General features: G+C 36.2%; 1 protein-coding gene across 1 annotated transcript; it reads left to right on the plus strand.

Annotated features, from left to right (window-relative positions):
- Positions 1-682: 682 nt before the first annotated feature.
- LOC103267024 (probable C-mannosyltransferase DPY19L1) lies at positions 683-23,759 on the plus strand (the record flags this gene model as incomplete). The annotated part of the gene is made up of 6 exons (XM_021715825.1): positions 683-713; positions 1,333-1,420; positions 5,101-5,238; positions 7,562-7,682; positions 8,435-8,528; positions 23,702-23,759. Coding segments are annotated over exons 2-6 (432 nt in total), but the record flags the coding sequence as incomplete, so codon positions are not given.
- Between the last annotated feature and the right edge of the window lie 438 nt (positions 23,760-24,197).

The raw sequence follows: 24,197 nt of genomic DNA on the forward strand, positions 1-24,197 counted from the left end.
ATTGATTTCTTAATAGTAATTTAATCAGAAGGCTGCACTCAAATGTATCTTGTGATAAAAGAATATTGAATGGTGTTTTCTGAATTCATCTTAATATGTTCTTTGTACTTGGACAGATAACGAGCTATTGATTCTTATATGAGTTTGATTTTGTTATTAGTTTGTTTTCTTTCCTTTTTTCTTCCTTCTTTACTTGGTTTTTAAAAATTTGTTTAAAAACAAGAGTAAAATTTATTGTAAAAATTCAGACATTACAGCAATATGTAACAAGTGGTAGTTGCCTTTTTTATTTTCTACTCCCAAGCCTATACCCCTATGCCACCATACTTCTTTAAGTTATCCTTAATTTTTAAAAATTCTATTTCTTCTTCAGTTCTACTAAAGGTAGTTTCCATGTAGTGGTTCTTGTATAATGTTTGGCAAATATTAGGCCCTCATATATTTTGTTGAATGAATGAGTGAAAGAAAATTGAAGCTATATGCTTAATTCTGTTATAATCCTGTGTACCGGAATTTTAAGCATAGCCCTGGGGCTTCTTTTGAAGAATCAATATTCTTTCCCCAATTTCTAAGAGTCTAACATTTGCACATCTCAATATTTGACATGATTATCTTTGAAATATTTTTCTGTAAGATGAAAATATTTCCTTATGCTAAAATAGTAATTTAACTTTCTTTTTTCTTCCAGCTGCCTTTGCAGCGGTGTTACACTGGTAAGATTGTCCCCTTTCCCCCCAGTATTTTGTGCAGATGTTTATAACTTACCAAAGCTATTTCCCATGTATTTAAAGGAATCATTTCAGCATTATTAGGATGAATATAGCATGTACAACAATAGTTTGAAAAATAGTTTAATTGGTAAATCAGGGTCAGAATAATATAATATTTTAATAAAAAGATGTCCATTATTAAAGAGGCTATATTTGAAACTCCACTTAACATTAATATAGTGTTCATGTTGAGAGGAAGATTACTTTTTCTTAATCTTCTGGATAGAGAGAAGAAATATGAATTTCATTAAATATTTCTGAAATGGTAAACCAATGATATTTACAGTTTATACTTTTACTGTACTTCACCTAAAATATTATTCTGGTTCATTTTAATTTAAAAATTTGATTTAAATGTGTTTTTTACAGAGAAATTTTTTTAAAAAATAGAAATGTAAGATACACTGAATAGAAAACAAATATTGATGCTATTGTATTTGAGTTTTATTACAAAATTATCTGCAAATTTATAGATACTTTTATTTTTGCTTTTAACGTTACTTTTAAAAATAGTACTTCATGTAAGGTTTAACACTGTTGCTCTGTTGTTTTGTTTTTCCAGGAGTCATATAACCCACCTCTTTGAAAATGATCGTCATTTTTCTCACCTCTCAACATTGGAAAGAGAGATGGCTTTTCGCACTGAAATGGTTAGTTTTTATGTGGTATTTTATTGTAGTGATTTAAGAATTTTTAAAAATTAAGACATTTATCATGGAAATTTTCAGAAGGATGTTCCAAAATAGAAAGAGTAAATAACTCCCTCCTACCCCTCAGCAGTTTCTACAACTCACAACACACAGCCAGTTTTTCTTCATCTACACCCGTACTTACCCATCTCTTTTTAAAGGAAATCTCACAGTATATCATTTCATCATTTCATACTTTCATAAGAATCTCAAAAGACAAGACTTTTTATTTGTTAAACATGGTACCATTGTTACATCTGAAAACCATTCATTACAACTTTGTAATATCATTAAAAAAATCTGTATTTAAATGACCTGATTGGTTTTTTTTTTTAATCAGAGCCTCACTGTCGCCCAGACTGGAGTGCAGTGGCATGCTCACGGCCACTGTATCCTCGACTTGCTGGGCTCAGGCGATCCTTCCACCTCAGCCTTCCAAGTAGCTGGAACTACAGGCATACACCACCATGCCCGGCTAATTTTTTTGATTTATTGTAGAGACAAGGTCTCACCAAGTTGCCCAGACTGGTCTCAAACACTGGGCTCAGGCAATCCTCTCGCCTCCACCTCCTAAAGCTCTGAGATTCCAGGCTTGAGCCACCACACCCAGTGATTGCTTTTTTTTTTTTTTTAACAGCTGGTATGTTTGAATCTGGATCCAAAAATGTCTACACATTGCATTTAGTTGATGTTTATCTTAAGTCTTTTAATCTATAAATTTCTCTTCCCGTTTTGGTTTTGTTTTCTTGCCCATTTATTTGTTGAAGAATCCAGGCCATTTGCCTTATAGAATTATCATCCACAGTAATTCATGTTACTTATGTTCCTCTGTCTCAAGTGTCCTGAAAAGTGGTGGATCAGAGTTTTGATAGTTGAAGATTTGACTATTTTTCTGGCAAGAATACTTCCTAGATAGTGCTGTGCACATCCTGTTGTATCACATCAAGAGGCATACTATATCTGTCTGTCTCATTTTCTGTGATGCTAAGATTGAGCAATGGGTTTAGGTATTATAATGCTGTTTCCTCCGCTATAGCCTAGTCATTAGTCTAGGTCGGTTATGTCATTAAGCTTTGCCAAATTGTGATGATCTAGTCTATCATTTTTCCCCTGCACATATTAACTGTAATCTTTTTATAAAGAACTTTGCCACAAGAAACAATGACTTCTTTCTGAAGTATATACTTCATAGAGGAAAGATAGGAAAATGCTTGATTCTTTCATTTTATTTACCAGTTTCCAGAAAAATGAATAGGTTTCCTAGCATCATCTAGTGGTGACCAATGAGTACCTTCTTTTGGAGTATCATTATGATATGATGAATTTTAGCATATTTTGTAAACTTTTCTGTCTTGAACTAGTAAAAACACTTGTAGTTCTCTCTGCTTGCCCTTGAGGTGACCTCACTGGTATTTCATAGCTTCCTTGCTTTCAAGTACTAGAAGACATTTTCTTCCCTGACTGGCCATCAGCCATATTTTTGCAGAACCCCTGTTCCTTTCAGAGGTAGATGTCTCTTTACTCCTAGACAGGATATTGTGTCTAGCTTTTTAGTAAAGACAATTGGGAAACAAATTTTTTTAAGAGAAAATAAATCATGAATTTATATTCATATTTTAAAATTGAAATTTAGAGTAGTTTTTTTTAACCTCTTTTTTATTAAATTTGTATCTTTAATCTTGGTTTCAAATTACTTGTTAGGAATAAAAGTACCAAAGTTAATACTAAATATATGATTACTGAAAACAGTTTAAGATTTTCTTGCAATTTGTGTCGACCTTAGGATATATTCCACTATAGATATATATAGTAAAATTACTATATCTTAAAGTTACTTGAAATCCTCTGCCAACTTGATAAATAGTTAGCTCTTTTATTTTGATTTTGATATTTAGGGTTTTTAAAATTTTTTGTTTTATAAGTAAATAAAATACTTACATGATTCATAAATCAAACTTAAAAAACAAGGTGTAGGTGTTGTTTCCTCAGACTGCCACAATGAGGTACAACAAACTGGGTGACTTAAACCAGCAGAAATTTACTCTCTCACAGTTCCAGTGGCTAGAAATGGGAAATGAAGGCTGTAGAGGAGATTCTTCTTTTCCTCTTCCCGTCTTCTGGTGGTTGCTGCCAATTTCTTGGCTTATTGATGCGTCACTACAGTCTCTGCCTCCATCTTTATGTGGATTTTTTCATGTGTGTCTGTGTCTTTGTGTCTGAATTTTCCGTTTCTTATAAGGGTACCAGTTGTATTGGATGTAGAGTGCACCTTAATTCAGTGTGACCTCATCTTACATCTGCAGGGATCCTATTTTCAAATAAGGTCCCATTCACAGATTTTGGTTGACATGAAATTCAACTCAGTAAAGTAGGAAACATAATTTTTAAAATAGTGACACAATAGCTAAAATATCAGTGTATTTTTTCTTTTTTCAGTAAATATCTGGGTAGGCATATCACTTTCATATTTATGAGCCTGAAATTCAGTTTAGAATTTGTCAGCTAATGGTACTGGCTAACAACAGGGCAGCTCTAGGTAAAATTGCATAAAAGATGGAGACTTATCTTGTGTATATCTGTCTTCTCTCAGACTGCTACTTATACTCCCTCATAGTCTAACAGTACTTTCTTGGTTTTTGTCTTATGTATTATTCCACCCTTGCTATCTTCTCAACGTAGCATGTGAAGCTAAAATATTATCTTTCAAACAGGATCACTCTCTCCCACTCCCATATTCCCAGGTCCATGGGGTTTTTACCTTATGCTGACTTGATAAGAGGGGAAATGGTTTATAAAATTGGTTAGCATCTGAATGAAATTTATATGTAATAATACATCAGTGTATAGCCTTCTAAACACATTTGCATTTTGCATGTATGTTTGGAGGAAAAAAATGACTAATGGTGTAATTTTGGGAATTCAAATAGAGGGGAGCATTTTTGGCCTGAGAAGATTTCTTGGTTTGTGGTTCGTTTTAGTTTCATAATAAACATTTAACCTATTCATAAGATAACCTTTTCTAACACATTATTATGGGTTATAGGATTTCCTTAGATGAAGTATGCTGAGTTATATCATGTTTTTAAATGTTTAAACTTTTTTTTTTTTTTTTGAGTTGGAGTCTCACACTGTCGCCCGGACTGGAGTGCAGTGGCTGCTCCCGGCCACCGCAGCCTCGCCTGCTGTGCTCCGGTGATCCTTCCGCCTCAGCCTTCCAAGTAGCCGGAATTACAGGCATGCGCTACCACGCCCGGCTGATTTTTTGATTTATTGTAGAGATGAGGTCTCACTGCCCAGGCGGGTCTCGAACCCGCGGGCTCAGGCAATCCACTCACCTCAGCCTCCCAAAGGCGCGGGATTACAGGCTGAGCCACCGAGCCCGGCTTGTTTAAACTATTTTTGATGCTACTTTGTGTTCAGTTATTTCAATTAAGACAAGGTATATGAAAATACGTAGTTTTCTACAAATTTAGAATTTATCAGTTTTCAGAAACCTGTGAAATTAATTGTAGCTACACCTTGCTTGATTGCTTTTCAAAACAGTATATTTAAAAACAACGTATTTTAAATATTTTTAAAGCTAAGGAGAGGCATAATGATTATGTACATCTTATTATAACTAGAGCATATCCTTATTTTAGGGATTATATTATTCCTACTTCAAGACTATTGTGGAAGCACCCTCGTTTTTGAATGGAGTATGGGTGATTATGAATGATAAGCTGACTGAATACCCCCTTGTTATTAATACATTAAAGAGGTTCAATCTTTACCCTGAGGTAAGTTACCTTTTTCGATTGTGTTTTTCCACTTTTACAAAACATTTTGTATCAAATGCTGATTCTAAATCTAAGATATAAATCAATATGTTAAATTTTATTTCTTTTTAAAAAGAATAAACATCAAAAAAGATCTTTTTTTGTTTGGGGCTTCTGATTCTATGGGAACTATTATTGTGATTATATTGTTTAGAAAATGTGAAAACTAGATTTGGTGTACATATAGGGATTATAGCAGGGGAACACCATTACTTTTATATGTCATTTTCCAAATAATGTTTCTGCCCTCTCTACGGTTTCTCAGTTAATTGAATGCACTTTCTTTGGCTGGAGGTGGCATGAAGGTGGTCCCATTCAGGGTGTGAGGGAGGAAGTCAGTTATATTTGGCCTTTTCTTTACCCTCCTTGCAAAATTATAGATTTGTTTATGTGGAACTGTTTGGTTAGTTCAAAAGAATATATGCTTTAATTATATTGGTACGTGTTACCAAAATGCCTTCCAGATAGGTTATACTAATTGAAATACCCATCAGCAGTGCTTTTTGAAGATGTTTGTTTACCTGCATCCTTCTTAATTTGGTAGACGAAGAAATTGAAATCACATGATATATTTCATTTATTGATATGTGTATTTTAATGCTATATATATATATATATATATATATATATATATGCATGTAAAATCCATTTTTTTAAAATTTTATAGGAGCTCATTTATTATATACAGGATATTAATATAATGCTATATGGATAAAACATTCTCTCCAGTTTTTTGTTTGCTTGTTAACTATCTTTTATATGCAAAATATTCATTTTTTATAGTCATTATAATTATTTTTATATTTACATTTTTAATTTATCCGAAATTTGGTTTGATGCATAGAGTGCGGTAGGAATCTAATCTTATATAAGTTCTTCTTTTTTTTTTTTTGAGTTGGAGTCTCACTCCATCGCCCAGACTGGAGTGCAGTGGCCGATCCGGCCATGGCAGCCTTGACCTGCTGGGATCTGGTAATCCTTCCGCCTCAGCCTTTCAAGTAGCTGGAACTACAGGCGTGCACTACCACGCCCTGCTGATTTTTGATTTATTGTAGAGATGAGGTCTCGCCAAGTGGCCCAGGCGGGTCACGAACCTGCTGGCTCAGGCAGTCCACTCACCTCGGCCTCCTAAAGCGAGGGATTACAGGCTGAGCCACCAAGCCCGGCCCCTTATATAATTTCTAAAATGATGTTCTGTGCGGTCTAACTCTGAATGAATGTTCCATCCTCTTTCTATTGATTTGAAGTAGCTTTCTTTTTTCTACACAAAGTTATCATACATAAATGCTTGCATTTGTTTTTGGACTTTGTGCTCAGTACTACCTTAGATTGAGGTTACTGGAAGTGAACTTTGAGATGGAGATTTGCATGCAAGAAGTGTTTAGGGGCGTGCACTGGGAGTCAACCGTGGGAGGGAGATGGAGGATGCAGAATGAGGCAGGAGTAAGGTTGAGCTATGATGCAGTCACAAGAAAGTCCTCAGCCATGCGGAGCTCTAGAACTGGGATGGCCCTGCACAGTTGTTCTACCATGTGGCAAGGACCTCTGGCCTTTATATCTCTCTCTATTGACAAGTCAAAGTCATTGGATGCTCTTGGGTAGAGGGTGTGATCCTGAATGAATTTACTTTCTTCAACCAAGGGAAGTTCCCAGAAAGGAACTCAGTTACAAGCCCTTCATGCAGCTGGAGGAATTGAGTGCCTCAGCCTCGAAGGGGGAATCTGTGGCTATCACCATCTCTACCACAGATACATTGATCTGTCTGGCTATTTTTGTGCCGGTATCACACTATTTTAACTACTGTAAGTAATAAATTTTAATATCTATTAGGACATTCCCTTTAATTGTCTTTTAAAAAATATTTTTCTAGGTAAATTTTAGACACTTGGGATTTTTATTAAGATTGTTTTATGTTTATGAGTTAATTTGAGGGAGAATTCAGATCTTGACTAATTAGGTCTGTTCCAGTAGACCAAGTATCTGTTTGTTCAAATTTTCTTTTATGGTCCCTAGTAGAGTTTTATAGCTTTTGAAAAACACAAATCTTGCAGGGTTTTTTTTGTTATATTTCATTCTTACCTGTGGATGAACTCTCAAAGACTGATCTGGTGAAGAATCTGCCTAAGATATTCTAAGCCTCACTTTGTTAGATTAAAGGAAACCAAGAGGATGGTAGAGGAAGGGAAAATTTGATGATTATAAAAATATCTCAAAAATATTCTAGTAATGAAAACTGTTTAGGATAATATCTTTTCTTATGATGGCTCAATTTAAAAACAAATAGGTGATTTTGGCCAGCTGGTACCGGATTTATACCAAAATAATGGATTTGATTGGTATTCAAACCAAGATATGTTGGACGGTTACCAGAGGAGAAGGACTCAGTCCTATTGAAAGCTGTGAAGGTAAGTTTCTTTCTATAATGTTGTCTGGTTGCAACATAATGAACTTACCCCAAACTTTTAGTGGTATAATAATAAATGGTAAATAAATATAAAAAAAATAAAATGGTATAATCGTTTTATTATGCATATAGATTCTGCAAGTCTGGAATTTTGCAGGCTATAGCAGGGTTAGTTTGTCTCCATGATTTTAGGGGCCTTTGCAATTAAGACTCAAATGACTGGGAAGACCAAAATTAACCAGAGGCTACTTCACTCACATTTTGCCTCTCAGACTAGGGCAAGGCTGAGGTCAGCTAGGACTGTCAACTGGCATACCTACATGTGGCTTGTTTGCCTTGGTCATTTTCATAGCAGGGAACATCAGAATTTAGTCAGACTTCCCAGGGAAGCGCCAATCTCCAAGTCAGACATTGCATGGCCTTCTGTGACCTAGCCTCAAAAGTCACATAGTGTTGTTTCTGCCGTATTCTGGTGAAGCATTCTTGAGCCCAACCAGACTCCAAAACAGGGGGCATAGACCTCATACCTGTATAAGAGGCATATCAGTGAATTTGTTACTCTGTTTTAAAGCCATCACAGCTACTACCCTGATCTCATCTATGTTCTGCAGTGGTGTCATGTTTTCATGTGGAAACCAAGGCAAATATTTTCTATATCTGTCAGCCGCTTTAAAAATAAACACAGTTTAATATAAGTTACTAGACACATAAAGTAATTTATGGTTAGAACATATGCTTTGTTTATTTTTAAAGGATTGGGAGATCCTGCTTGCTTTTATGTTGCTGTAATTTTTATTTTAAATGGACTAATGATGGCATTGTTCTTCATATATGGCACATATTTAAGGTAAGAATATTTTACTATGTGTTTATAAGATATGCTAGAATTATGAAAATAGTTAATTAGTTAATATTTAATCAATGATTAACTTATAGTTCAGCTTTATAATATCATTCCTAAAATAGCTACTTGTAATTATAAAATTATTTCACATTTGCACGATTTCACCATTGGCTTGTCCAATAACACTTAAAATAGTTTTAGGGGCGTAAATAGTGCATGGTGAGGATACTTGATACATTCTGAATATTCATAGGAATTTGAGCATAAATGTATGTTGTTTATATAAAATATAAGGCAAAATACTACTCATCAAAGGATATTAATGGCTCTTACTTTGTTAATGTTAAAATAGAAATATATTCTATACAGATGTTTCGTATCTGACCTGATATACTTCACAAAGAAGCAGCATTTCTAAAACTAAAAGATGGACTAATATTTTTCTTCTTTTTTATGTTTGTTGACAATTTATCACACTGTATATGTGTTTGAACTATTGTGCCTTGAGAGTATCTTTAGAATGTTCTTTCTTACTGCTTACTGATTATTGGTAGTATAGAAGTATGGGCATATGTATATGATTTTCAACTTGGGATAATGAGTTTGAATCTACTATTGTTCCGTTATCTTCTTTCCTTTGAAAATGTGGCATTTTCAGTTTAGTATCTCAAAGATCTGTTGAGTCTCTAGCTCAGTGTTGGAGTTTACAGCAGTAACTTGATAAGTAATTGTCAAATGAGGAAACTGTTAAAAGAGCAACATAAAATATATTTACATAACATATAGGATACTTTAATGCTAATGTTTCTGACTTAAGTCTAGTAAAATTCTTTTACTTATTTAATTGGGGAGAATATGATGAAAATGCATGATTAAAAGAAGATGTGAAAAATTTTGTTTGTGGAACAAGACACAAGAGAAGTAACTTAACCAAAGGAATATGATAGTCAGGGAAGGAGGCTGACTTGAGGGAATGTGGGCCAGTGTGCTTGTATCGTAATGAGTCAAAGAGAGAGGAACTAAGCAGTATATATTTATTTTGCTAAGTACTGCCCATCTGTCTTAAGAATAGCTTTGTCACATTTTCAATAAGAAAAGTTAAAATATGAAACATGGCATTATTGCTAACCTACAGTTAAACTCTTTTTTTTTTTTGAAATGGAATTTTGCTATGTTACCCAGGCTAGAGTATAGTGGGTATTTCCAAGTGTGATCATAGTTCACTACAGCCTCAAACTCCTGGCCTCCTGCATTCCTCCTTCCTCAGCCTCCCATGTGACTGGGACAACAGGTCTATGACACCACAGTTTGTTATTTTTTTAATTGAAAAAAATATTTCTAAACATTTATTAAGAAAACATTTTGTTTTCTTGTAGTGGTTGTTATAACCTTCATTTTGAAGACAGAAGGTACAACATGTGCTGAAGAGAATACATACATGGTTCTGGTATTGGTTGAGTGGATTCTTAGTGGTTTGGGCTCTGATCTGAACTTTCTCAGTCTTCAGCCCATGCGGTGCCTGGTAGGCAGTTTTCTCCCTCCATAATAGACATATAGTTAGTTGTTCAGTAAATACATAAAGCAAGTACTAATTAGTTTCTTTAGACTATGATTGGGTTCTGAGAGCATAGGAGTGGGGCAGAGTGGGAGATGGGGGTGGTAGCAAGATGTGTATAAATGGATAATAGAGAGACAAGGAAGAAGGGGAAGGCACTTAGAATTTCAGAGGCAGGAGAAATTTGTTCTCCATGAAGGGCCACTTAACCTTGACCTTGGTGAATCAGCGGTATTTGAATAGGTGGAAATAAAGGATGAGGAAAAAAACTAGCCCCTGGAGAGGCAAAGGCAAAAATCTGGCATGTGGAAAGCATATAATAAGCAGATCCGTTTTCTGGGATGCATGCTCTTCAGGGGGCCCGTGGAAGACTAAGATTTTAACAGTGACTGGGCTGGATAGTGAAAGGCTGTGATACCAGGCTGGTTTGAAAAGTATTCCAAAGCAGGTGAAGGGAATCAGAAGTTTGGCCATCAGGGGACAAGATTCAAGCTGAGCTCTGATCTCACCAATCCCCAAAGTTTCTTGATTTTCACTAGTCCCCAAAGTCACTCCAGCACAATGTTTGTCAAACTGCAGGGCATGACTTGTAAGAGGGTTTTAAGGTCAATTTAGGAGACTCAGCCCAGCATTTTTTATATATGAGAAAAGAATACAAATTGAGTAATAGCATATACCACACTTAATAAGGATAGATATTATTTAGAGAAACTACTGCTTGCTGTACATATGTGTGTGCTGAGTTTAGTGTAAAGTCTTACTTCTACTGTAGTGTTAGTGTTTTAAGGAAAAAAGTCTGTAGACTACTGCTTAAGATGGCATGAGAGGGCAACTTACGCCTTAGGGCCCTTGGGTCTTTCCAGATAGCTGTCTCTGGTTCTTCTCCCAGTGTCAAGGGCTGCAGCTTGTTGCAACTCTACCCACTTGACCGCTTTATGCCCCAGCGGCACCTCCCATGTTGCCCAGTTCTCATACCGAGTGGTGACCTAGCAGCACACATTTTCATTTTATTTTCCCCAAATAATTTCTTTGACCCTATTCAAAGACATCCTAAACTCAAAGTTACTTCCAGCCCTGGCTGAAATGAACTCGTAGTTCGGGGCATATTGGAACCACTTGTAGTCTCTCTGAAGGCTTGACTCTTCTTTTGCTGCCCAAGCGAAGACGTGTAAGTTGCACTTAAATGCTAATCCTGGTATATATTATGTTGAATAAAATATCTTGTCACTTCTTTTCTGTCAGTTTTTTTCATTGCATTTTTGTATGTCTTTTGGTCTGGAGTATTTTTAGAGGTCTCAAATTACAAGTTAGTTCTTAATGTTTTCTTCCTTGATGGTTAGTTTAGTCACCCTTCTAATTTTATGAGTGGGATAAAGCTGCAGACTTCTTAAAATATGGGTTAAAAATAAAGAGGAGGATATCTAAACTTGTGTTTAGAATTGTTTTTCATAAATTGTGTTATATATTAAGAAATAAAAGTTGAGATTTGCCTTGCAGATTAGAAATTTGCAGGTAGATTGAGTATGATATTTTAAATCCAGAAGTACGTTTGTTTTAAAATAATACAGATAAAAGTTTTTAGAAGCCAGATGAGCCAGTCCATTTCACCAGAAATGGAAATAGAAGAGAAAGTAGAAAACATAGCCAAATGGTGAATGGGGCCTGGCTGCCAAGCTCTAACTTGAGATGAAATGAGGTCTATTTTGCAAACACAACCTACTCATGGTGTAATTCTTTTTCTGGAATTCTCAGTATTTTAGTATTTTTAAAAAATACCCATTGTTGATTATTTTTTTAAAAGCTGTACTGCTAATTCATACTTAAACAGTTGTTTATTTCATAAGATACCCGGATATTTCTAAACCACATAATAACAGTTTCTAAAGGCCAGTTTCTTAACACAAGTGTGTGGAAATATCTGTTCTGCAGAGAAGAGGGAGCCTAAAAGAGTGGTTGTCAGACAGTTGGGAAACTTTCCCCATAATTTCTCTTGGGGGAAATTCATATGTACCTGAAATTTTTATATTTATAGATACCAAAAAGATTTGTTGTTAGACTTCAAGGCAGATATCAAGAGGGTGATACTAAATCTTTTATTCTTTGTAGTTTAGTTTGATTTTAGTACTATTCTGGTGTTTGAGGTTACTATTATTAGCTAGGTCATTGTGCACTGTTGAGAAAGATTAGATTAGATGGTAGATTTAGCTATTAATTATTTACCCTTAGGCAGTGCTGTACTGGTATATGTTTAACAGCCAGCTCCCTTGAAAAATGCATATGTATATAAAGTTTGTTATACATTTTACTCCCATATAGGTAGGATGTGTCCAGATAATAACAGAGTTTCTAAATGGCTTTTTTTCCTTTCTTTTTGGAAATAGTTCAACAGAAATACTCTGAGTCGTGCAAAATAAAAGAGTGTGATACTGAGTTACAGAGGTCTTGTAGAATCAGAGAATCATGGGAAGAAGTGATTTTTTTGGCTCATTCCACTGTTTGTGTTAGACTTATCAATACTTGCTGCCAGTTATTCTTTGGTTGTTGCTGTGTCCTTCAGTTTTTCTTTCTCGACTTCTTACATACCTGGGAATGTGTTCATCTCTTACCCTCCTCTCTCAAAGGACAAAATTGAGACAGAACATTTTGATTGGACTACCATAGGGTACCCTTGTCGCCTCACTCTAATCTCCTATCTCATCCTCCACTCCAGCAGTAATGGCCCAGTCTTATCCAGCTCTCCCCCTGCTCTCCTTGTATGGTGCTTACCTGAGGGTCATGCCACTGGCTACTTGGTTTGTTTAGAATCTCAGAATGGCAAAACTATGCACAAAATCCCAAGATTTTCACAGACCAGTGCTGTGTCTGACCTAAGAGGACTTTGGTTCTGCCTTTCTGTGCTTAATTTCCTCTTTAGGGTTCTCCCACTAATTACTGCTGCCTCCATCCTCAGAGTTCCTACACCCTCCTTAAAACTGTCACTGAAGGATAGATAAAAGTTTCTTTCCCACAGCTTCTAAGACAAGGAAATAGGGTAGAATCATAAAAGCCTTACATTTAAGTTGACTTTTAGGTCTTGTGTTAGAATCTTTGAGTGCTTTCCCATTCATTATCCTATGTGAGGGTGCCCACAAAATGCCCTCTTCAGCGTTTGAGCCCATTCTAGATTAAGCCTCATCTGAGGACATCTTCTGGAGAAAACAGGCAGTGAATGGGGCTGATCACGCATCCTGGGGCAGCCAGAACAATGTCCATGTGCAGTCTCTGTGTTTATTTACTGGTTTCTGTCTAGTCACTGCTGCCTCCTTGGGACTTTGTTGTACTACATGAAATACTTTTGCTGAACTTTTTACTTTTTTTTGACATGTGGTGGTATAAAATATTTACATACATTTTTAAAGATTAGTAAAATGACACAGGTAAATAATAATCAATCATAAGGAGCTTTCATACCCTTTAAATACCCTCAGGTAATTCTCATGAAAGAGTATATGGAGGTAATTTTAAAATACATGTATTCATATACATAATGGAATGTTACACAGCCATAAAGGAGGATAAACACATGAACTCTGCAGCAACTCGGATGGATTTAGAGTCAGTAATACTCAGTGATCTATCACAGAAACAAAGAACAGAGTACCACATGTTGTCACTCATAAGCGAACCCTGAACATTTACCATAATACTATAAGGAAGAGACTGGCAATAGTGAGATACTACTGGGGTGGGGGAACACAACATCAATAAGGGGACTGATCTCAAGCCTGGAATAGTGGGCAACAAAGAGAGGCCCAGACTTTACCTGTACGATGCCCACTTTTACAGCTAATCCTGAATTGTACCCTACATCTTTAAAATAAATTTGAAGGCCAGGCTCGGTGGCTTAGCCTGCAGTCCTAGTACTTTGGCAGGCCAAGGTGAGTGGATTGCTGGAGCCTGCAGGTTCGAGACCAACCCTAGCAACTTGGCAAGACCTTGTCTCTACAATAAATAAAAAATTAGCCAGGTGTCATAGCGTACATCGGCTACTTGGAAGGCTCAATCAAGAGGATTGGCCAGAGCCCAGCAGGTCGACACTGGGGTGGCCCTGAGTGTGTCACTGCACTCCAGCCTGGGCAACAGAGTGAAACTCCAACTCAAAAAATAATAATACGTTTTAAAAGTAAATAAAAATATAAAACATGTATTGTCAAAATCTCGCGTTTGAACATTTCTTTGTTTTACACTTGTTTACTGATTTTTTTCAGATTATAGCATTTTATTTTACCTTAGACTTTTGAAGGCTTTGTTCCACTGTCTTCTAAAATTCAGTGTTGCTGTTCAAAAGTTTAGTGTTATTCTGCTATTAGTTCCTTTTGTGTGTGGCTTTTTTTCTCCCCACAGATAGCTTTTTGGCTCATCTTTTTATCTTTAGTGCTTAAAAGGTCATGATGTACATCTTTTTTCATTAGATGCTCTGTGGGTTCTGTCTGGGCACTTACATTCTTCAGTTTGGAGGAAAACTTTTTTTAGTGTTTCCTTGACTTTCTCATCTCCATTTTTTTTTCAGTTTTTCTTAAAATCCTATTGATTGGTTATTGGAATTCTTGAAATCTAATTTTCTTAGGATTTTTCACTCTAATTTGTTATATTTTATTGTCCTTTCTGTTAGATTTCCAACTTTCCTAAAGAATCTTGAGTTTGAAAATTTCTTTACCTCTTGCATTGTCTCTGTTACTTCCAGGACCCCCTTGAATTTGTTTTAGTTTCTATTTTTCACAATGAAAGTTTCCCCACAGCCTGGTGATCGTTAGCTTGGCATTTATATCTAAGAATGAGGTAGCTTGTAAAAGCTGGTTAGAAGGTTGTAAGGTGGATGGGACTTACTGACTAGTGAATTTTATTATAGAATGATCAAATTGTAAGCTGCTTTGTCAAGGGAGACCCAGGCTCCTTTCATCTTGTAGCTCTTTTATTTACCAACCTCAACCACCTCTGCATGTGGCCAGCAGGAGAAAGAGTTGAGGAGCCATTATTTGATTCTTCACCACCTTAGTGTATAAGTGACACCCAGGGCCAGTGACAATTCCACCATCCCCCACCCCCATCGAATGTGGATCTTATTAGGTGAGGGCCTGAGTACACACTCACTGAGGCAAGCACAGTGTTCCCTATTCTTCATTTCCATTCCCTCTCTAATAATGAGGTAGCTTTTTGAGGAGAACTTTTTAATGATTTGAGGAGAACTTTTTAATGATCTTTTTCCTGAACTTCTCTCCATCGAATGTCTGTTGCTTAGTATCCCTTTGGCCACTCTGATCTGTCTCTGATCTCTTCCTCCTCTTTTAGATATTTACTTTCCTTTGTCTCTATTCAGTTCTCCACTGATTCTCAGCTTTTGTGAGAAAAGCCTCGTAATCCTTTTGTAGATATAGCTAGTCAGTAGAAAATGCCTTTTCTTCCACATAATGTACCAGCTAGTCATAGACAGCAATATCTTATCTTCCAATTTTCTGTTCTTCTCTGTAATCTTCTTTAGTCATTGGAATTTCGGCATGGTTTCTTTGATTCCAGAGAGAATTTTTAAAAGCTATTTTATTTCTAGATATGGTCTGGAAGCCCCAAGGGCCTAGGAGATTAGTCTGTATGTAAGTCCCCTTTTAGTTTTACTTGATATCCCCCCTTACATTCTAAGAGTCTAGTCATCATTAATGTAACCAGTTTTCCCTCTTCCCATGATACAACCGAGGTACCCATGAAGTACGCAGTATTCTTTTTAGGCTCTGTAGCAGAACAGAATAGCTTCTTATATCAATTCTTTACTTCTCCATTGACCCTTACCTCTTTTAAGGAGAAGTTGAGTTTCTTATATTTTATGCCAATTTTGCTTTCATTGTTTTATCTATTTTCTTATTTTTATTTTATTGAAAAAATCAAGCATTTACTATTTATATAGGCTGGAATTCTGGCCAAAAGCATGTCTTAAATAGGCTATGTATGATACACTATCTTAAACTTTTCCAGCTACATATTTTTTTGCTATTAACTTTGCCTGCTAGCACATCTTCAATCAATCCCATTTGGTCTAACAGTTGTATATGAATATTTAAAAGATAAGTATTTTTATTTAGTATGCATAAATTGATGAAAGTTATTGGTTGAAAATATTGGCATCTTTTCTTCATAATCTTCCCCTTTTGGCGTCTTTTCCCTGAAACCTTCCCCTTTTTATGTCTTAACTATCTCAGCAATTGATACTTCTATCCACACTAATGCTCAAGTATGACCCTAGGAGATATTCATGGTGTTCCTCTTTCCTCACTTATGCATTCCAAGTAGTCACAAAATCTCACTATTACTTTCTTCAAAATATCCATGGATCCTTTCCACTTCTCCTTGCCAACACTGTCACCCTGGGATGCCCTGGCATTATCTCACTTGGATTGCCTCAGTTTCCCACCAGTCTTGGGCCTCCCCAGGCTATTCTGTACACTGTAGTCAGTGTGATCTTTTCATTTAAGAAACTGTGGCAAGGGCAGTGCAGCTGGAGCACAGTCTGGGTAGAAGGAACAATAGTGGAAGGAGTCCTGAGCTATATGCAGGGACCAGATCCTGCCAGGTATTTTGGACATGTTCCTGTGTTTGGATATAACTCTGAGAACAGTGGGATGCCAGTGAAGGATTATGTGGATGCCAGAGCGGAATTAGGTCCATTTATTGTTAAGGAAAACACAGGCCACAGTGTAGAGGAAGCAGGCCTGGAGACTGGGAGCTGTGTCTGAGGCTGTCACAGTCAGCAGCCTTGGAGGAAGAGTATGGTGGCCTGGGCTGGTGTGCTAGGAGTTGGGTGGAGGAAAGTGACAGAATCTAGGATTCTAGGATCCAGAGTAAGAAGGGAGATTCTAGGGGAAGCATTTTTTCGGAGGAGCTTGATATTGCTAGGCGGGAGGAGGAGGAAGCATTTGAGAAGAGGCTGAGGATGTCGGGTAGTTGTTTGCCATGGAATGAAGGTTTTGGAGCACACGGTGGAGAGATCTGCTGGGGAGTCGAGCAGTGTAGTAGTTGTGTCTGAGTGGAGGCCCTGCTGAACACATGGCACTGAGGATGAGCAGGGAGCCTACATCTAGGCCAGTACCAAGGGTAATAGTGATGTGAGGTGTGGTGTGTTTGGCTGTGAGCTTCCAAAAAATGAATGCCAGAAGTCTTTTGATTCAATAGTACTTCTGTTTGTATTTACCCCTCAGATGCCCTTCGAATCCCTGTCATGGTCGAGGCTTGAAACTAGGTGCCATGACAGCCACCATGATGAATTGGGAAGTTCACAGTGTAGTAAATAAAATATTCTGTCAGAAAAAGAGTTGAAGTAAATTAGTTGCTTGTGATAAACTGAGAATATTTTTCATGCTTCCTGATCCTCATTCTCTTTTCTCATCTTTTCTTTCTGTCTCTTTTCTTAGTATCCAGCGAATCCTTGCCATAAGTATGGGGGGAGGTTCTCAGCTCTGAACCAGGCCTGCTTGACATTTCTTCATTGGGCTAGCAAGACGCCCAAGCCTTAAATCGCACACTTGAGATTATAGATTATCTTAATTCAGTCATGTCCAATTTTTTTTTTTCCTTTTATCTCTCTTAAGCATTTACACAACAACAAGAAAACTCATTCTAAGAGTTTTGAGTTACAGATGATTTCTTTTTTCCTCTTCAAGAATTAAATTTTTCATGTTTCATCATATTTTTTAAATAGTAATAAAAATCTCAGTGATTAATGAAACCTCAGTTTGAGGATTAATTTAAATTCATACAACTGTAGTATGTAGGAAAGATGAGAATTATAGAATTATTAAACTCAAGAAAGTATTTTTAAGGAATTTTTTAAAAGTTTTAATTTTTTAATGTCCCCTCATTTTATATCTAAGAAAATTCAGGCTCAAAAGATGAATGAGATGTATGCACAAATGTGGTAAATGTTTAGCAAGCTTAGAATGTTTTAAAATTCATACAATAGGAGCTTTCGTATTTCCTGATAGTTGGTGGTAATTTTGTAGAAGAGACTTTTTTTTTTAACCACTAGGGAATGCTGAAATATCAACTAAACAACTATAATGGGGAAAACGCCCCACAATTTTAGATATTCTAATTGCTCCATCTCTCTATTCAGCAAAACAAAAGGACTATGAGGTAGACTCTATGGATCAGGGTGGGATATCAGGGACACTGTTTTAGGTTTATTTCAAGTCAATGATATTTCATAGTGATGATAACTCAGAACAGCCCTTGTAGATAACAGATTTAATTCTTCCTTCCTATCTTTGCAATGCCCAAAAGCATACCAGAGTATCTACTTCCTTGGTTAATTTGGCAAAGCCAAGTCTATTTTCATGGAAGACACTGGGCCATAACCTATATTTTGGTAATTTGTGACTAGGGCATATTGTCACACTGGTTTTGCCTTCAGGAAAATGTTCAAAATCAGAGCCCCCCAGGTTATATGGCAATTGAGTGAGGATAGGAGGCTTCTTAGTCAAAGCTCTTCTTGAGATTTGGTCAGGGAACTAGATTTGTGTCTCTTTTATCCTTTCTTTACCTTACTTGACCATTTGGAACATCAAAGTTGTATCAATTTTTGATTCCTCTTTGTTCCTGGGAATTTTTAAAAGGGAATTTTACACTAAATTCCCCAAGTTTTTTTTTTTTTCCCCTCATCTTTCTCATGTTTTAGATCATTTTGGAGTATAACCAGAGAATGAAGTATCTTCATAGCTAGGTGTTCAAGGACCATAAGAAAATAATGCCTACTCTCTATACAGTCAAAACACTATATAGTATATTCACTGAGCTTGTTGGTTGTATCACTTCAAATCTCTAATATATTTCCTTTAGCTTATTTGTGCTGTCAAATTTTTAAAGTGTTAAAATACTCCACTATGATCAGATTTTTATCATGTTCTCTTGGTATTTCTAGATTTCTTAAACTTTTGCTATTTGTTATATTGCTCGTCTATAAAATTTTTATTTAAGGAAATACAATTAGAATTGACTAAATGAAAAGAGACATACTGCACAACCGACTGAGCTGAATTGCCATCATATTAATGACGATTCTTCCTAAATTATGTGTGAATTTAATGTCATTCTGATCAGAAGCATAACAATGTTTCTTTCTTTCTTTCTGGGAGTAGGAAAAAACGACCAGAAAAACTGGTTCAAATGATATGTATTAGAATAAGTTGGTGAGAATTACCTTAAAAAAAAATCTTAAAAAATAAGAGTAGGCTGGGGGCTCAAGCCTATAATCTGAGCACTTTGGGAAGTTGATGTGAGAGGATTGCCTGAACCCAGAGGTTTGAGACCAGCCTGGGCAAACTTAGTGAGAACTCATCTCTACAAGAAATCAAAAAATTAGCTGGGCGTGGTGATATGCGCCTGTTGTTCCAGCTATATGGAAGGCTGAGGCAGAAAGATCACCTGAGCTCAGTAGGTCAAGGCTGCAGTGGCTGTGAGCAGTGTGCCATTGCATTCTACCCTGAGCGACAGAGTGAGATTCTGATTCAAAAAAATAAAATAAAATAAAATAAAAATATAAGAGTAATTGGGGTAGGGAGCTTTTTAAAAAAATTATGTGTTAAAATTATTATAATGCTACGGTAATAAAAATAGTGTGATACAAAAAATATAGAATTAATTGAAATGCAATAGAACAGATTCTCACATTGTGAGAAATTAATATATGATAAAAGCTGAATTTTATTTTACTAGTAAAAGGAAAGCTTATTTGATAAATGATAATAGCATAGTTAGTTATTTCAAAAATAAAAAGAATTCTATAGATGAAAGAACTAAGTGGAAAATGCAATTAATAATACTAGAAGGAATTCTAGGGGACTCTAGTCTTGAGGTGAAGAAATAAAGGAAAATATTGGTATGCTTAACTACATAAAAGTTTTAAAATTTTTTCTGGCAGTATACAACATAAATTACATCAAAATACTTTGTCAAACGTATGTGTCAATCTAAAATAATCAAAAGGATTAGAATCTAATTTAATGAGAGTTTATTCAAGCATAAACTATGAGAGTGGGCCACCCAGAAACACCAAATCCAAAGGAATGGAGTTTGCATTCCAAAGTAGGGAAGTCAGGGTTTCATATAAATGAAGAGTAGAGACATAGGCAGAGACAGAGAAATTTTTAGCAGGACTACAGTATTATTCACACAGCATTGGAATACAGTTACAGCAATTTGATTGGTTAATAAATGTTTATTTTTGGGAAGGGTGCATTTAACATTTTTTTACACAGAAGGTATTGTCGTCTTTGATTTCTTATTATCTAAGTAAAGCAGGACAACAAAGGAAAAGTTAATCTTATAACAGGCATCATTAATTAAGAAGGTAAACCTGTTGTGTAGTTCACGCCCAAAGGCTAAGGCAGGAAGATCACTTGAGCCCAGGAGTTTGGATGGCAGTGAGCTAAGATCTTGTCACTGTACTCCAGCCTGGGCAACAGAGTGAGACCTAGTCTCTTAAAAAAAAAAAAAAAAAAAGATACAGGTGGTTTTTGTTTCATTCTCTGTAGCCATTGTAAAAAACAAGAAAAATGAGAAAGCAAATTAATCTATAATCTGAGAACAGAAATTGTAACCATATGTGACTTAGATCACAGTCACTTCTATCTCAAGGTTTAATAACTTTTAAATATAATTTATTGAAAAAAAAATAAATTTGACAGCCAAAGATGTGATAACCCTAATTTTTTTTTTTTTTTTTTTTTTTTTTGAGTTGGAATCTCACTCTGTTTCCCAGACTGGAGTGCAGTGGCCACTCCCGGTCACCGCAGCCTCGACCCACTGGGCTCTGGCGATCCTTCTGCCTCCGCCTTCCGGATAACCCTAATTTTTAAACAGGAAAACAGAGAATCTAATAGAAAAATAGACAAGAATGTAAATAGGCAGTTCACAAAAGAGAAATGCATGTTGTCAAACAAAACACTAAAATGATGATCCATACAAGTATGCAATGAAATAAAAGTTTTCACATATCTGAAGGGCAAAATTCAAGAGGATGTAAACACATGAGATGCTACTTAAGTGATGAATAGCCAGCCCCCTTCGTGCCCTGTGAGAGTGTGTGAACTGGTGTAGTGCTTCCCGGCACAGCTTGTATACTTTGAGGATCTCACAGTTAGGTCTGTTCTACCAAAATAAAAGCGCAGAATTTACATGAAAGAAGATGTTTATCTTAACATATTTTTATTATAGCAAGATATTGAAAAATATCTATATGTCTAATTACAGGGAAAGGACTAAACAGATTGCAGTACATGTGTACTACACAGTATTTGACATCTATAAAAATAATTCCTTGGCCAGGCACAGTGGCTCAAACCTGTAATCCCAACACTTTGGGAGGTAAAGTGGGGGATTACCTGAGCCCACAGGTTCAAGATCAGCCTGGGCAACTTGGCGAGACCTCGTCTTTACAGTAAATCAAAAAATTAGCCAAGAATGGTAGCGTGTGCCTGTAATTCAGGCTACTTGGAAGGCTGAGGCGAAAGGATCGCCAGAGCCCAGCAGGTCGACACTGGGGTAGCTGTGAGTGTGCCACTGCATTCCAGCCTGGACGATGGAGTAAGACTCCAACTAAAAATAAATAAATAAATAATAATGCCTTAGGTTACATGTATTGATTAGGAATAATATTCAAGCTAGATTAATTAGAAAAGGAACCAATTTCAGAGGGATGTTAATATGATCACATAAAAACCTGTTTGTATGGTTATAGAGAAAGATTTGGAAGGATGAGCACACACAATATTGTTAGGGTAAATAGGATTGGGGGAGGGTAGCAAGAGAAAGTCATTTTTTTCTATAAACTTCTGTACTTTTGTTAGAAAAAGTTCAAAATATTAACATTCATTTATTTTTTTTAATCCTTTGGCTGTTTTAACCCTTCTGGTGTGTAATCACTTGTGTTGAAGCCTAGGATTAGCCTATTTGCTTTTTTTTTTTTTTAAAAAGAAGATGTAGCCTTCTCAGGAGAGGACCTAGGCTTCCACTCCCTAGCCTGAACTACTTTCTACCTGCTTTATGGTCTCTCTTATTTCTGTGAACCATCACTCCAGCCACCTCCTGGTCAGTGTCCTTAGTTTCTTTGCTCCTTTATATTTCATTTATGCTAGTCAGGCTGATAAATTGTGGAGAAAAATCACACAATTTTGTGATTTGCAACCTCAACTGCTCCCTTAAGATGTCTCAGCAGCTCTTGTGTTTTTCCTAGTTATTGCTCTTCTGAAATGTCAGTGGTGTCTCAGACATCTACCTCTTTCCCTAGTTCTTTAATGCTGCCACTTATTCTCATTAGTGGTAAGTGACTCTACCTCCTGCTCTGCAGGGATAATGGAAACTCCACAGACTACTTGCCACTAAACGTACAATGCCTTCCACCTTCTCTTTTGCTAAGGCAAACAGGCCACTTGTGCTGGGGATCCTAGCCCTACCTGCCTCCTTCTGGAGATGGGGGAGAGGGAGATGTGTCCCCTGTAAAGATATCTCTGCTGTCTTTTGTATCTCCTCTCCTTTTTCTCATTCGTACAACCCCAAGAGTAAATACAAGGTCTACAATGCCCACACCATCTGGTTCTTTGTTACCTCTGATTTCTCTGTGTTATACACATTCTTGTAGATGGATAGAAAGAAGGGAAGATATTTGGGTAGAATAATGAGAAAGCAGTATGAGCTAAAGAGAGTAAGGAGACCTCAAGAGTATAGATGAAAGAAATGATGTAACAAATCCCCAAACAGCCTTAATTCTTCCTACCCAGACTTGTGGAAAAGTAGAGAATATATTTCACTCTTACCTGCGCAAATGAAGGCTTAGTTGTTAGAACTGCCAAACTATACCATTGTGGTTTCTTAGTTAGAATTATAAGCCTGATTGCTATACTTTGATTTACGTGTTATATTCCAATTTCCTGAAGACAAATGAAAGATAAAACTTTATCTTTAGACTAGTGTTCCACTGAAAAGTAGGTTGGCATGTTGTTTGGCAAGTACTTAATTAAGTCTTTAATGTGCTGAAGTGCTTTGAGAATTTCGGGAGCAGGTAGATGCTGTGGGGTTTTCCAACTTTATGACCATAGGGTCCTTTGCTGTAGTTCTCTCTCACCACTTTCCCTAATCTATATCAGATGCCCCAAGGAAAGTAGTTTGAGACATGCTGAAGGACACAAACAAACATGAGGTACTAAAAAAAATAGAAAAGGAAAAATCACTTTGCATGATATACAGAAATATGACTATTAAAACTTTTTATGCTCTTAAAATTGGTTTGTGTGCTTTTCTGAGTCGGCACGCTGTGAAGATGGCAAATGATATTTTTAAAATGTAACTTTGGGGCAACCCCCTCGGGTCCCCTCACACTTTTCTGTCTTCTTGATAAATCCTGCTTTCTCACTTAAAAAAAATGAAACTTTGACTAATGATAGTTTGGAGGAAATAAACTTTTGTAAATAAGCATAAGAGAGTTTTAGTGTGGCTAAAACTTTTTGTAGTACTAGGAGGTTATGATGGTATGTTACTCTTAAGGTTTTATGAGGATTGCCCTGAGTTTGTTATTTGCATCATGTTTTCTTATCCTCTTTTCCAGCGGCAGCCATTTAGGAGGCCTGGTTACAGTGTTATGCTTCTTTTTCAATCATGGAGAGGTATGTAATCGAAAATATTTTTAGAGTCACTCCTGGAAATGCAAGCTTCTTCTTTAAATTTATTTATTTATTTTTATTTTTAAAATTTTTTTATTTATTTAATTTTCTTAATAATTACTTTATTGATCCTGCCAAATAATGTTTTATTTTTATTTTTTATCAATATTTTTTATTATGATATTGTGGGGTACAGTTAAGGGTTAGGTATATAGATATGCTTCGTTCAGGCACCCTTGTTGATAAGAGGTGTCTCTCCATCCCCAGACAGATATTTACTAGTGTTAATCCCATCTCCTTTCTCCTCCCCCCCATAGTTTCCCACCACTGTCAGTCATTTTCTTATACTATTACATTGGATGTTCAGGGTCTACTATATGAGTAAGAACATGTAATACTCAGATCTTGGTTTCTGTGAGAGGTCACTCAGTATTATAGACT

This window comes from Carlito syrichta, unplaced genomic scaffold (assembly GCF_000164805.1).
Source record: "Carlito syrichta isolate Samal-C Ts95f unplaced genomic scaffold, Tarsius_syrichta-2.0.1 Scaffold307782, whole genome shotgun sequence".
NCBI classification, from domain to species: Eukaryota; Metazoa; Chordata; class Mammalia; order Primates; family Tarsiidae; genus Carlito; species Carlito syrichta.